The 14,650-nt window shown below is 51.9% G+C and overlaps 1 protein-coding gene across 4 annotated transcripts; it reads left to right on the forward strand.

The window, feature by feature from the left end:
• The first annotated feature begins 449 nt into the window (after positions 1 to 449).
• KDF1 (keratinocyte differentiation factor 1) lies at positions 450 to 13,618 on the forward strand. Of its 4 annotated transcripts, XM_077967819.1 has the most exons (5): positions 508 to 605; positions 8,654 to 8,755; positions 10,442 to 11,512; positions 12,432 to 12,506; positions 13,030 to 13,618. In XM_077967819.1, the coding sequence occupies exons 3-5, from the start codon at positions 10,474 to 10,476 to the stop codon at positions 13,110 to 13,112; spliced, it is 1,197 nt and encodes a 398-aa protein (XP_077823945.1). In that variant the 5' UTR covers positions 508 to 605; positions 8,654 to 8,755; positions 10,442 to 10,473; the 3' UTR covers positions 13,113 to 13,618. The 4 variants fall into 4 exon arrangements, with proteins under 4 accessions (XP_028693304.2, XP_001110637.2, XP_077823961.1 ...); XM_028837471.2 differs by lacking the exon at positions 8,654 to 8,755 and having other exon boundaries at positions 450 to 546; XM_001110637.5 differs by lacking the exon at positions 8,654 to 8,755 and having other exon boundaries at positions 457 to 605.
• The last annotated feature ends 1,032 nt before the right edge of the window (positions 13,619 to 14,650 follow it).

The raw sequence follows: 14,650 nt of genomic DNA on the forward strand, positions 1-14,650 counted from the left end.
CAAAGGGAGAGATTGGGGCCTAGGGCCTCATTCAGTGGAAAATATTTGTTGAGTACCTAGTATGTGCCAGGACCTGTGCTGAGCACCAGGAACACAGGGGAACAAGACCAAACCCTGTAAGGAAGGAAGCTAAAGGAAGAGACAGAAGACAAGAAAACGACAGTGTGCTGAGTACAGGGACTGTTCTATGCAACAGAAAAACAGATAGACTTAGGGTCAGGGAAAGCTTCCCAGAAGAGAGCTTCCCTTTGAGTTGGAGCTTTATGTCCCGGCAGGAGCTCCACAGGTGCTCAGAGACTGACAGGACCACTAGCCTGTTGAATAGAAGAGGAGACTGAGCCCCAGCGCCTCTCGACCCCTCTCCGCCACATCTCACCTACTCGGACTAGGCCGAATGGCCGAGCACCCGAGCGGGCCCGCGCAGCTCCACAGAGCCCAGGGGCGGGGCCTCGGTCCAGGTGCGCGGCGGCGCTTCGCGGAGGCAGGAAGTGTGTCCCTAGCGGCGGCCCGTGCAGCGCTCCCGCGAGACACTCACCTGCGCCCCAGGTGAGCGGCGAGGGGGCGGGGGAGGGGCTGAGCCGGAGGCGACTCACCTGGCGGGACAGGTAAGCCCCGCGCGGGCCCGAGGGGGCGCAAACCAGGGCGGCGCCGCTGTGGGGAGCCCCCGAGGCTGAGCCCGGACAGGGGAGGGTCCCGGGCCCGGTTCCTCGGGGCCACCCTCCTACTTCCGGGGTGCGCGGGCCGGGCTGGGGAGCGGCCTGAGCGGGCGCCCGGGCTGGGCGCGCAGAATGGGGTGAGGGGCCGCGTTCGCTCTCAGGGCTGCACTGGCTGGGTGCGGGGGCCGCGCCCACCGGGGGGCAGCGTCGGGATGGGGCAAAGGCTGGTGCTCACCCCAAGGAACCGCGTCGGGACGGGAGGGAGGCTGGGTCCGCCCGCGGGGTAGGGCCCTTGCAGCTGGAGAGTGTAGTGCTCGCCCCGAGGGCAGAGCTGGCGTAGGGGCTGTGGTAGCCCGAGGGGCAGTGCCAGGGTCTGGTTCTTCCTTGTCCCCAGGACCAGGTGCCGGCGGATATGGGAGTCTTGGGCTGCACCTTTGGGGCAGGAGGCCGGGGGTGCACTGAGCCGACGGCTGTTTCTCGAGCAGGACTGGGGTGGTCCTCCCCGGCCTGGTGTCCGAGGCTTGGCACTGGGCTGGGGGCAGAGGCTGGTGCGGCCGGGCCTGTCCTGGGGACCCTGGGAGGAGGAGACGGTACATAGACCCTTGAGCGTGTGTGTGTTCGCGAGACTAATGGGGAAGAGGGAAGCATCAGAGAGAAATACAGGGAGGGCTGGCCGGGACCATCTGAACTCCGGGAAGATCCTTGCGGTGCCTTAGAGCGCCCAGTGACCTAGCCCCTCCCATGTGCAATGCCACTGCGGAAAGCCCCCTCACTCAATATTTCATTTAAATCTCACGAGATTGGCGGGGCATGAAGATAGTAGTCTCTCCTTATTTAAAGATGAGGAAAGCGAGGTTAAGAATCTTGCCTCAAGCCACAATAGGGACAGGGAGCCTCCCCTCACTAAACCAAGTGACCAGGGTTCCTAGGATTGGGCGGGGTGGTGGCGGGGCGGTGGCAGCAGCAGGGTCGGGGAGATATAGCCTGGAAGAAACTGCCTGAGTTTGACTTCAGGAGCGTTCAATGGCTGGAGGGAAGTGGGGAACTGAGGCAGGCATTGTTCTTATCCCAGGTCTTGCCTCTTTTCTCATCCCAGTCCCGCTGGAGATGTGTGGCACACACAAAGTACGCAGGCTCCAGAGCTTGGCGGACCACAGTGCAAATCCTACTCCAGCCCTCTCTTGCTAGGTGTCTCTGGGCCAGTCACTTTACCTTTCTGAGCTTCAGATTCCTGATCTGTGAAAAGGAGATATACTACTTATTTACAGAGCAATTGTGAGAGTCAAATAAGGTGAAAAGTCCTCTGGCCCATTCACTGCTGTTTTCTCAGCATTTAGCACAACGCTGGGCACCTCCTTGGTGCTCAATAAATACCTGTTGGATTAATTTAATCAATATTAGCGAGTCCTGAAGCTTTGGAGGTTGGGGGAGAAGAAAATAGCCAGCCCATCCTCAGGAGCCCCAGATACCTCCCAGCTCAGCATGGTTAACTGTAGATTTGTCCACTCTCCTGAAGGCTTGAGCCTGGAAGACAGGGCTCCCAACATGGGCTCTCTCTGGGCACACGCTGGTCCATGGAGCTGGCAGCTGGCAGCTTTGACTGCCTCTTTCCTCCCAAGTAATACATGGGATGGGGTAGTGGATAACAGTCTGGGGCCAGGCCAATTGTGTACAGATAGGTGTATGCCTTTGGACAACTTATTTAACCTGTCTGTGCTTCAGTATAATAATACAGGTAATAATATTACAAAGAGGGTTGTGAAAATTAATTGGTTATTATGTCTGAAGTACTTAGAACAGTGTAAGCCATCAATAATCAACTCTCACTGGAGTGTAAACTCCTGAGGTTGAGGGATTTTGTCTGTTTTATCACTTTATCCATAGAATTTAGAACAGCTGGGCCGGGCGTGGTGGCTCACGCCTGTAATCCCAGTACTTTGGGAGGCCAAGGCGGGTGGATCACGAGGTCAGGAGATCGAAACCATCCTGACTAACATGGTGAAACCCCGTCTCTACTAAAAATACAAAAAATTAGCCGTGTGTGGTGGCATGCGCCTGGGAGGCTACTCGGAGGCTGAGCTACTCGGGAGGCTGAGGCAGGAGAATCGCTTGCACCGGGGAGTCAGAGGTTGCAGTGAGCCAAGATCATGCCACTGCACTCCAGCCTGGGCAACAGAGCGAGACTCCATCTCAAAAAAAAAAAAAAAAAAAAGAATTTAGAACAGCTGGCCAGGCACCATGGCTTATGCCTGTAATCTCAGCACTTTGGGAGGCTGAGGCAGGTGGATCACTTGAGGTCAGGAGCTTAAGACCAGCCTGGCCAACATGGTGAAACCCCATCTCTATTAAAAATACAAAAAATTTAGCTGGGTGTGGTGGCATGCACCTGTAGTTCCAGCTACTCGGGAGGCTGAGGCATGAGAGTTGCCTCCACCTGGGAGGCAGAGGTTGCAGCGAGCAAAGATCGTGCCATGCACTCCATCGTTGGTGACAGAGTGAGACTGTCTTAATAATAATAATAATAATAATAATAATAAATCCAGCATGTGGCACACAATGGGCCCTCAGTAAATATCTGTTAATTCCGTGGATGTATGAATCCATACCCAACCCCACATTTCTCAAACTAAAGCAACAATTTTTAACCACTTGCCTCGGATTGCAAGGGAATTTAAAATCACCTGTTACAATTTTAATTGGGATACCTTTGCAGATGGGATTTCACTCCCTGTCACCTCCTATCCTCCATCCATACTCTGGTCAACCTAGAGCCTAAGTCTTTTTTTCTACCCAATGGTCCTGATTCTACCCTGAGGCAACCTGGAATGTGTCAGTCCCCTGAGGCACCTAGTGTACCAAACGCTGTTCTAGACACTGAGGAAGAAAAGAATTACACACAGTCCCTGCATTTCAGGGTCATGGTCCTTGGGGACATAGACTTATCCTCAAACAATCAGTACATGGCGACCCAGCTGACAGCCCAGCCGAAGGTCATGGGGAGAGGGCCTCCCATCTGACTAGTGATTCCAGAGGGTCCCTGGAGAAGGAGTGCTGAGTAGGGCCAGGAGAGTAGGTTGAAGAGTTGTAGGAATGGTTAAAGAACTGTATCCTAGGTCAGGCACAGAGGCTTATGCCTGTAATCCCAGCACTTTGGGAGGCCAGGGCAGGAGGATCACTTGAGGCCAGGAGTTCAAGACCAGCCTGAGCAACCTAGCAAGATCCCATATCTACCAAAAACCAAACCAAAACAAAAAACTAGTGGGACAGGGTGGTATGCACCTGTAGTCCTAGCTACTCAAGTGGCTGAGGCAGGAGGATCACTTGAGCCCAGTTGTTTGAGGTTTCATTGAGCTATGATTACACCACTGCACTCCAATCTGGGTGACAGAGGGAGACCTTATCTCTAAAAATAAAATAAAATAAAAAATAAAAGAACTGTATCTTTCACATCCCCATTTACCAGTGGGTAACATTCCCTCTTTCCCTTTCTGTACACACACATACCTTCTGTTCATTTGTGTTTGAACCATTTGAGATTAGGTTACAGATATCCTGCCCTTTATCCCCAAGTGCTTCAGTGTATGTTTCCTAATAATAGAACATTATCTTATATAACCACAGTAATCAAATTCAGAAAATGTAACATTGATATAATACTATCAAATAACATATTTCACCAGTTATTTACATTATTCAATTTCCAATTTTTCCTCCCAATCCAGGATCCTATCTAGGATCACATTGCATTTAGTTGTCATGTTTCTCAACTTGGGCTTGTCTGTTATTTCCTCATGATTACATTTAGGTTATGCATTTTTGACAGGAATACTTCGTGAGTTGTATCCTCCTTAGTACATAGTATCAAGAGGAACATGATGTCAGTTCATCCCATTATGGTGATACTATCTTTGATCATTTGATTAAAGTGGTATCTGCCATGTTCCTCTAAACATTTTATTTTATTTTATTTTATTTTTTTTTTTTTGAGACTGAGTCTGGCTCTGTCGCCCAGGCTGGAGTGCAGTGGCCGGATCTCAGCTCACTGCAAGCTCCACCTCCCGGGTTTACGCCATTCTCCTGCCTCAGCCTCCCGAGTAGCTGGGACCACAGGCGCCCGCCACTTCGCCCGGCTAGTTTTTTGTATTTTTTAGTAGAGACGGGGTTTCACCGTGTTAGCCAGGATGGTCTCGATCTCCTGACCTTGTGATCCGCCCGTCTCGGCCTCCCAAAGTGCTGGGATTACAGGCTTGAGCCACCGCGCCCGGCCCCTCTAAACATTTTAAAGTTTTTACTTGTTACAGCAAGTAAGAGGGAATGGAGGTGGCCAGAATGGGGGCTGTGACAGTATTTGGGTGAGAGATAATGATGGCCCTCTTTAGGGAGGTGGCATTAATTTTCCCCAGTGCCAAATCTGGGGTTAGATTAGGGCCAGAACTAGAACTAAAACACAGATATCCCGATGCCCAGTTCCATGTTCACGCACCCCCAGTTTCAGACCCCAGTGCCATTAAATCAGGAATAAAAGGATAAGGGATCAGTGTCTCAGAAAATCCAAGCTAAGAATGGTTACTGCCTGGCAAACCCCTACATGAAATCAAGGACCTTCCCAAATACACTACTGCATAATCTTCCTTCTCTCAGGCAGAGTTATTTACTCCCATGATGCTTCATATATCCTACATGCTCCATCTTACAAACTTGTTTGTTTGTTTGTTTGAGACGGAGTCTCTGTTGCATAGGCTGGAGTGCAGTGGTGCGATCTGGGCTTACTGCAATCTCTGCCTCCCAAGTTCAAGCGATTCTCCTGCCTCAGCCTCCTGAGTAGCTGGGATTACAGGCACGCTCTACCACGTTCAGCTAATTTTTGTATTTTTAGTAGAGACAGGGTTTCACCATGTCGGTCAGGCTGGTCTCGAAATCCTGACTTCATGATTCGCCCGCCTCAGCCTCCCAAAGTGCTGGGATTACAGGCATGAGCCACTGTGCCCAGCCCTCATCTTATAAACTTTTAAGCATCTGTTTTCCCTACAAAACCATGTGTGAATCATCAAGAACAGGATCTGTAGTTCATTCATTTTTGGTTCTACAGTATCCAGCACAGGGCCAGCCTCAGTGTTTATGAAGTGAATGAAGTCTTAGCTCTGAGCTTCCTAGCAACCAGGTCAGAATGGGAAAGAAGACAAATTTTGGGCCGGGCGCGGTGGCTCAAGCCTGTAATCCCAGCACTTTGGGAGGCCGAGACGGGCGGATCACGAGGTCAGGAGATCGAGACCATGCTGGCTAACACAATGAAACCCCGTCTCTACTAAAAAAAAATACAAAAAAATTAGCCGGGCGAGGTGGCGGGCGCCTGTAGTCCCAGCTACTCGGGAGGCTGAGGCAGGAGAATGGCGTAAACCCGGGAGGCGGAGCTTGCAGTGAGCCGAGATAGCGCCACTGCACTCCAGCCTGGGCGACAGAGCGAGACTCCGTCTCAAAAAAAAAAAAAAAAAAAAAAGAAGACAAATTTTGTGGTTCAGCATTTTTTTTTTTTTTTTTTTTTTTTGAGACGGAGTCTTGCTCTGTGCCCCAGGCTGGAGTGCAGTGGCGCGATCTCGGCTCACTGCAAGCTCCGCCCCCCCGGGTTCACGCCATTCTCCTGCCTCAGCCTCCCGTGTAGCTGGGACTACAGGCGCCTGCCACCTCGCCCGGCTAATTTTCTTGTATTTTTAGTAGAGACGGGGTTTCACCGTGTTAGCCAGGATGGTCTCGATCTCCTGACCTCGTGATCCGCCCGTCTCGGCCTCCCAAAGTGCTAGGATTACAGGCTTGAGCCACCGCGCCCGGCCGGTTCAGCATTTTTATCTAATCAAAGGACACCAACAGGGCTTGGTGTTAAATGTTGCTAGCAGGGCAAATGTGAGTAAGACTGAAATATTGACAGGGGACCTCTTACATTCCCAGATCTGATTTGAAGGACCAGGGGAGGGAAATAAGTGTTAATGATCAGGTTCCATAGCAAGTCTTATGAAAAGGCATTTGTTCAGCAGCCACAGAGACTCTCAACAAGAAAAACTTACCAACAGCAGGAAGAAACTGGGGGAGACCACTTCACAGAAAGTGAGATCCAGGAGATCTTTCTGTAAAATAGCTATAAAAGTTACCATATTAGGCCGGGTGCGGTGACTCATGCCTGTAATTCCAGCACTTTGGGAGGTTGAGGTGGGCAGATCACCTGAGGTCAGGAGTTCGAGACCAGCCTAGCCAACATGGCGAAACCCCATCTCTACTAAAAATGCAAAAATTAGCCGGGCGTGATGTCGTATGCCTGTGATCCCAGCTACTCTGGAGGCTGAGGCAGGAGAATCTCTTGAACCTGGGAGGCGGAGGTTGCAGTGAGCTGAGTTCGTGCCATTTCACCCCAGCCTGGGTGACAAAGCGAGACTCTCATCTCAAAAAAAAAAAAAAAAAAAAAAAGTACCTTATTAACCTTTTTTTTGTTTTTTTTTTTTTTGAGACAGAGTCTTGCCACTCTGTCGCCCAGGCTGGAGTGCAGTGGCACCATCTTGGCTCACTGCAACTTCTGCCTCCTGGGTTCAAGTGATTCTCCTGTCTCAACCTCCTCAGTAACTGGGATTACATGTGCCCACCACCTTACCCAGCTAATTTTTGTATTTTTAGTAGAGACAGGGTTTCACCATGTTGGCCATGCTGGTCTAGAACTCTTGACCTCAAATCATCTACCCACCTCAGCCTCCCAAAGTGCTGGGATTACAGGCATGAGCCACTGCACCTGGCCTAACCTTTTTTTTAAGAAACCACATTTGGCCGGGCACAGTGGCTCATGCCTGTAATTCCAGCACTTTAGGAGGCTAAGGCGGGCAGATCACCTGAGGGCGAGAGTTCAATACCAGCCTGACCAACATGGAGAAACACCATCTCTACTAAAAAAAATACAAAATTAGCCAGGCGTGGTGGTGCATACCTGTAATCCCAGCTACTCGGAAGGCTGAGGCAGGAGAATCGCTTGAACCCGGGAGGAGGAGGTTGCATTGAGCCGAGATCACGACATTGCACTGCAGCCTGGGCAACAAGAGCAAAACTCCGTCTAAAAAAACAAACAAACAAACAAAAAACAAAAAACAAACAAGAAAAACAGAGACCACACTTAAGGGCCGGGTGCCATGACTCACACCTGTAATCCCAGCACTTTGGGAGGCTGAGGTGGGGGGATCACCTGAGGTCAGGAGTTCGAGACCAGCCTGGCCAACATGGCCAAATCCTGTCTCTACTAAAAATACAAAAATTAGCTGGGCGTGTGGCATGTGCCTGTAATCCTAGCTACTTGGGAGGCTGAGGCAAGAGAATCGCTTGAACCGGGGAGGCAGAGGTTGCAGTGAGCCGAGATGGTACCACTGCACTCCAGCCTCAGTGACAGAGTGAGACTCCATGTAAAAAAAAAAAAACAAAAACTCAAGCCTGTAACCCCAGCACTTCGGGAGGCCAAGACGGGCAGATCACGAGGTCAGGAGATCGAGACCATCCTGGCTAACCCGGTGAAACCCCGTCTCTACTAAAAAAATATATAAAAAACTAGCTGGGCGAGGTGGCGGGCGCCTGTAGTCCCAGCTTCTCGGGAGGCTGAGGCAGGAGAATGGCGTAAACCCGGGAGGCAGAGCTTGCAGTGAGCTGAGATCCGGCCACTGCACTCCAGCCTGGGTGACAGAGCAAGACTCCATCTCAAAAAAAAAAAAAAGAAAAAACAAAACATATTTAAGCATCATTCCTGTGGTATTAAATACATTCACATTGTTGTACAACTATTGCCCATCCATCTCCAGACCTTTTTCATCTTCCCCAGCTGAAACTCCCTACCCATTCAACACTAACTCCCCAGTTCCCTCTGTCCCCAGCACCGGGCAACTACCATTCTACTTTGTGTCTCTATGAATTTGACTATTCTAGAGATGTCATACAAGTGGAATATTACAATATTTGTCTTTTTTTTTTTGAGACAGGGTCTGGCTTTGTTGCCCAGGCTGGAGTGCAATGGCACGATCTCATCTCACTGCAGTCTCCACCTCCGAGGCTCAAGTGGTCCTCCCACCTCAGTCCCCCAGGTAACTAGGACTACAGGTGTGCACCACCATGCCCGGCTAATTTTTGTATTTTTAGTAGGGATGGCTTTCACCATGTTGGCCAGGCTGGTCTCGAACTCCTGTGCCCAAGTGATCCACCCATCTCAGCCTCCCAAATTGCTGGGATTACAGGCATGAGCCACCACACCCCGGCTGTTTGTCCTTTTGTGTCTGGCTTATTTCACTTAGCATAAGTTCTTCAAGGTTCATCCATGTTGCAGCATGTATAAGAATTTCCTTTCCTGGGCCGGGTGCGGTGGCTCACGCCTGTAATCCCAGCACTTTGGGAGGCCAAGGTGGGCGGATCACAAGGTCAGGAGATCGAGACCATCCTGGCGAACACGGTGAAACCCCGTCTCTACTAAAAAAAATAAAAAATAAATTAGCCAGGCATGGTGGCGGGCGCCTGGTAGTCCCAGCTTCTCGGGAGGCTGAGGCAGGAGAATGGCGTGAACCTGGGAGGTGACGGAGCTTGCAGTGAGCGGAGATTGCGCCACTGCACTCCAGCCTGGGCGACAGAGCGAGACTCTGTCTCAAAAAAAAAAAAAAGAATTTCCTTTCCTTTTTAAGGCTGAATAATATTCCATTGTATGTATATACCACATTTTGTTTAGTCATTCATCCATTGGTAGACACTGGGATTGTTTCCACCTTTTGGCTATTGTGAATAATGCTGCTGTGAACATTGGTCTAAACATCGGAGTCTCTGCTCTCAATTAGGTTGGGTATGTATCCAGAGTGGAATTGCTGGGTCATGTGGTAATTTGATGTTTAATTTTTGGAGGAACCACCATACTGTTTTCCATAGCAGCTGCACTGTTTTACATTCCCACCAGAAATGCACAAGGGTTCCAGTTTTTCCACATTATTGCCAACACTCATTATTTTCTGGGGGAAGGGAGATTATTTTTAAATACAGATTGAGAGATTGAGTATCCCTAATCCAAAAATCCAAAACACTACAAAATCTGAAAGTTGAGCACCAGGATGATACTTAAAGGAAATGCTCATTGGAGCATTTCAGATTTTTGGATGAGGAATGCTTAACAGGTGAGTATAATGTATACAATCCACAATCCAGAATCCAAAACATTTCTGGACCCAGGCATTTCAGATAAGATGTTCAGCCGGGCGCGGTGGCTCAAGCCTGTAATCCCAGCACTTTGGGAGGCCGAGGCGGGCGGATCACAAGGTCAGGAGATCGAGACCACAGTGAAACCCCGTCTCTACTAAAAAATACAAAAAATTAGCCGGGCGCGGTGGCGGGCGCCTGTAGTCCCAGCTACTCAGGAGGCTGAGGCAGGAGAATGGCGGGAACCCGGGAGGCGGAGCTTGCAGTGAGCCGAGATCGCGCCACTGCACTCCAGCCTGGGCGACAGAGCGAGACTCCGCCTCAAAAAAAAAAAAAAAAAAAAAAAAAAAAAAAAAAAGATGTTCAACCTTTCATAGCCATCCCAATAAGCCTAAGTCACAGGGAATTTTGAAATCTGGGTTAGACCACAGAGACTTTGTGGAGGGAGGGCCACAAGATATGAGAGTTTATGGGCATACTTGGGTCCCTTCACATCCCAGGCCTCTGAGAAACTAGAAGTGTGAAGCTGCTCAAGTCAGCCCAGGAGTTAGTCCCTGACTTCTGATCCTGACCCCTTCCTGGCCTCTCCTCTGCAGGTGCCTGGCTGCTGCAAACCATGCAATGAGCCATGCCCCGCCCTGGACACCCCCGCCCAGCATCTGGGCCTCCACGCTTGGGACCCTGGGAGCGGCCAACAGAGCTATGTCTGGAGACATATGATAAACCACCTCAGCCCCCACCAAGCCGCCGCACCCGTAGACCAGACCCCAAGGACCCTGGTCACCATGGGCCAGAGAGCATTACCTTCATCTCTGGCTCTGCTGAGCCAGCCACTGAGTCCCCTGCCTGCTGCCTGCTCTGGCGACCCTGGGTGTGGGAGTGGTGCCGGGCTGCCTTCTGTTTCCGCCGCTGCCGGGATTGCCTCCAGCGCTGTGGAGCCTGTGTGCGGGGCTGCAGCCCCTGCCTTTCTACTGAGGACTCCACTGAGGGGGCTGCCGAAGCCAACTGGACCAAGGAGCACAATGGAGTGCCCCCTAGCCCTGACCGTGCACCCCCCAGCCGGCGGGATGGCCAGCGACTCAAGTCAACCATGGGCAGCAGCTTCAGCTATCCCGACGTTAAGCTCAAAGGCATCCCTGTGTATCCCTATCCCAGGGCCACCTCCCTAGCCCCTGATGCGGACTCCTGCTGCAAGGAGCCACTGGCCGATCCCCCACCCATGAGACACAGCCTGCCCAGCACCCTTGTCAGTAGTCCTCGTGGCTCCGAGGAGTACTACTCTTTCCATGAGTCGGACCTGGACCTGCCCGAGATGGGCAGTGGCTCCATGTCGAGCCGAGAGATTGATGTGCTCATCTTCAAGAAGCTGACAGAGCTGTTCAGCGTACACCAGATCGATGAGCTGGCCAAGTGCACATCAGACACTGTGTTCCTGGAGAAGACCAGTAAGATCTCGGACCTTATCAGCAGCATCACGCAGGACTACCACCTGGATGAGCAGGATGCTGAGGGCCGCCTGGTACGCGGGATCATTCGCATTAGTACCCGAAAGAGCCGTGCTCGCCCACAAACCTCGGAGGGTCGTTCAACTCGGGCTGCTGCCCCCACCACTGCTGCCCCTGACAGTGGCCATGAGACCATGGTGGGCTCAGGTCTCAGCCAGGATGGTAGGTGGGGGCCCCATGGGGCTGAGGGGCAGAGTAGGGGAGGCTCTGGCCAGGGGAGGGTTGGAATGGGGTCTTTGGCCACTGTGGGTGTACCCCTCAGCCAGTCCCTGCCCTTCCTCCTCCTTTGTGTCAACTCTTGCATTCCCCCTCCCCAGCTCCCACTCTGGCCCTTCCCTGTGAGGTCTGAGCAAGGCTGAGAGAAGCATGCAGACCCTGGGAGAGCTCTCTGGCCATCGCTGCTGTCCCCAGAAAGGACAAGGTTCCCTCTGCATTCAACAAGTTTTCCCAAAAGGCTCCTCTCCCCTGCTGTCTCATGCCAGAGTAGCTTCTAGGCCTGGTCTGGTTAACAGGACCTAGGGACCCACGTGAAGTTGGACCTCTGACCTGTTCTGGGCTAACCAAAACTCCTACTCATCCATCACTCTGCGCATGCACACGTTGTCTATGTGTCTTTTTTTAAGCATTATTTTTCTTTTTTTTTTTTTTTTTTTTTTTTTTTTGAGACGGAGTCTCGCTCTGTCGCCCAGGCTGGAGTGCAGTGGCGGGATCTCAGCTCACTGCAAGCTCCGCCTCCCGGGTTCCCGCCATTCTCCTGCCTCAGCCTCCCGAGTAGCTGGGACTACAGGCGCCCGCCACCTCGCCCGGCTAGCTTTTTGTATTTTTTTTTTTTTAGTAGAGACGGGGTTTCACCCTGTTAGCCGGGATGGGCTCGATCTCCTGACGTCGTGATCCGCCCGTCTCGGCCTCCCAAAGTGCTGGGATTACAGGCTTGAGCCACCGCGCCCGGCCTTTAAGCATTATTTTTCTAGCCCTGCCCAGGAGTGAGTGGCTCCTCCCTCATCGAGCTGGGAACAGAAGTAGGAAATGGGGTTGAAAGAATGTGCTGATGACCACTGCCTGCCTCACGTTCCCTCCCTAGAGCTGACAGTGCAGATCTCCCAGGAGACGACTGCAGATGCCATCGCCCGGAAGCTGAGGCCTTATGGAGCTCCAGGTGTGGTCCTGACCTAACGAGGGGTGTGGAGGGTGGGGGACTACCCTAGGGGTCCCTTACATGCTCCTCTCCCAGCTTTCTCTTGGAGTGGTGAGGATGACATCAAAAAGGGATGGGGGCCTAAGCAGCCACAGACCCATCTCCATCCAGCAAGCTGACTTAAAGTGGGTGCAGGTGCCCAGAACAGGCAAGCTGAAAGTGATCAGACCCCACGCCCAGATGACTAGGAAAGTAGTGGGTGGAGAACCATCCAGCATGGTGCCGGAAAGGCACCCTGTGTGGTTCTGTTGTGGTCTTACTGCCCTTGACAACAACCCCCGGGAGTGAGATCATTATCCTTTTACACAAAGGGAGGCTAGGGCTCAGACAGGTCAGTAAACTGAGTGGGTCATCCAGCCAGGATCAGACTGACCCAGGCTCAAGTCCCACTCTGCTCCTTCTCAGCAGGCTTCTCCCTGGTCGTGGGATCTGGATGAGCTCCTTCCCCTGAGCCTGTTTCCTCCTCTCCTCTCCTTCCCACCAGGGTACCCAGCCAGCCATGACTCATCCTTCCAGGGCACCGACACAGACTCATCGGGGGCACCCTTGCTCCAGGTGTACTGCTAACCCCTGCCAGGCCCAGCTGCCACACCGTTTCTGGGAGAAGCACAGCCTACAGAATGAAGAGGCGGACCAGGAACCCCTGCGGGAGGGGCTGGGCCTTAGACCTGAAGCAGTGCCCACTCTGGCTCCTCCTGCCTTGGCTGACTGGGTTCCTGGACCATGTGCATTTCACTGGGCCATAGGATCTACATCTCTTTGCATCCCCAGCTGGTCTGATCCCTGCCTGGGCCTCTTCCTTCCTGCTCATGGTCTTCAGGTGGCCTGATCATGGAAAGTAAGGACTTAGGCATTACCTTCTGGGAGTGAACCCTGACTCCATCCCCGTATTGCCACCCTCACCAATCATACAAACTTCTCCCTCCCTGGGGGAATTCAACGGCTAAAAGAAGCTTATCTTAAATATATTGTATTGGGGGGTGGGCAGGGCCCACTCTATGTTATGTTAAGCAGTTGGTTCTGGTTCTTGGCTGATGTTCTGTATGTTAACATGACCATAGTTTTAAGGAAAAGGTAATTGGTATCTGCCTGCTTATCTTGGCTGTCCTTTCTCTCCCGTCTGCCTTCACTTAACTGCTGCGCAGAGCGGGAGACAGGATATAGGTGTCCAGCCTGGCTTAGTGCTCTGCAGTTGAAGTAGGAAGAATAAAATGGGAGTAATGCCCCCATTTCAGGTTCACTGTGAGTTCCAGGAGATAAAGAACCAAGCACAGAGTCTGTGCCTGAGAAAGGTTGGATAAATGGTTTCTGACACTGTTTGAGAGGTTCTTCGAGGGAGACCTGTCTGAACTGCCTCTGCTCTCCCAGTCCACCACCTGCAGGCTGGCCTGCTTCTGCCCAGCCCCGTTTCCCCAAAGCCCTGATCATTTGTTGGCCCTACCCAGCCTTGGACCTGATGCTCCTCTCCCACTCTCTCTGTGGTGGTAACAGAGCACTGTGGTTTTCTTTTCTTTTTTTTTTTTTTTGAGATGGAGTTTTTACTCTTGTTGCCCAGGCTGCTGGAGTGCAATGGCGCGATCTCGGCTCACCGCAACCTCTGCCTCTCGGGTTCAAGCGATTCTCCTACCTTAGCCTCCCGAGCAGCTGGGATTACAGGCATGAGCCACCATGCCTGGCTAATTTTGTATTTTTTAGTAGAGACAGGGTTTCTCCATGTTGTGTCAGGCTGGTCTCAAACTGCTGACCTCAGGCGATCTGCCCACCTCAGCCTCCCAAAGTTCTGGGATTACAGGTGTGAGCCACCGTGCCCAGCCAGCACTGTGGTTTTCACCAGTATCTTGGCTTTTCCAATAACCTTGGAGAAGGGATATTATATTTCACAGAGAGGAAACCTGGGGCTCACAGTGAGGTCAAGGAACTTAATGGGACACGCAGTTGGTAACTGTGGCTCTGGCCTTGCTGGGGTAGACGCAGAATCCCTTCTTTAGGTATCAGAGCCCATGAGTTGAGAAGGATCCTACTTGGCTGCTCCTCACACGCAGGCTTATCTACTGGTCCTCTTTCAGCAGAGAGGCCAGGGCAGGCCCACCAGCCCATTCTTAATT

The sequence above is a fragment of the Macaca mulatta genome, chromosome 1 (assembly GCF_049350105.2).
Source record: "Macaca mulatta isolate MMU2019108-1 chromosome 1, T2T-MMU8v2.0, whole genome shotgun sequence".
Taxonomy (NCBI): Eukaryota; Metazoa; Chordata; class Mammalia; order Primates; family Cercopithecidae; genus Macaca; species Macaca mulatta.

Coding starts and splice junctions, on each gene's coding strand:
- KDF1 (XM_028837471.2), top strand. CDS start 10,474: ATGCCCCGCCCTGGACACCCCCGCCCAGCATCTGGGCCTCCACGCTTG. Junction 11,513..12,431: donor CTCAGGTCTCAGCCAGGATG/GTAGGTGGGGGC, acceptor TTCCCTCCCTAG/AGCTGACAGTGCAGATCTCC. Junction 12,507..13,029: donor GAGGCCTTATGGAGCTCCAG/GTGTGGTCCTGA, acceptor CCTTCCCACCAG/GGTACCCAGCCAGCCATGAC.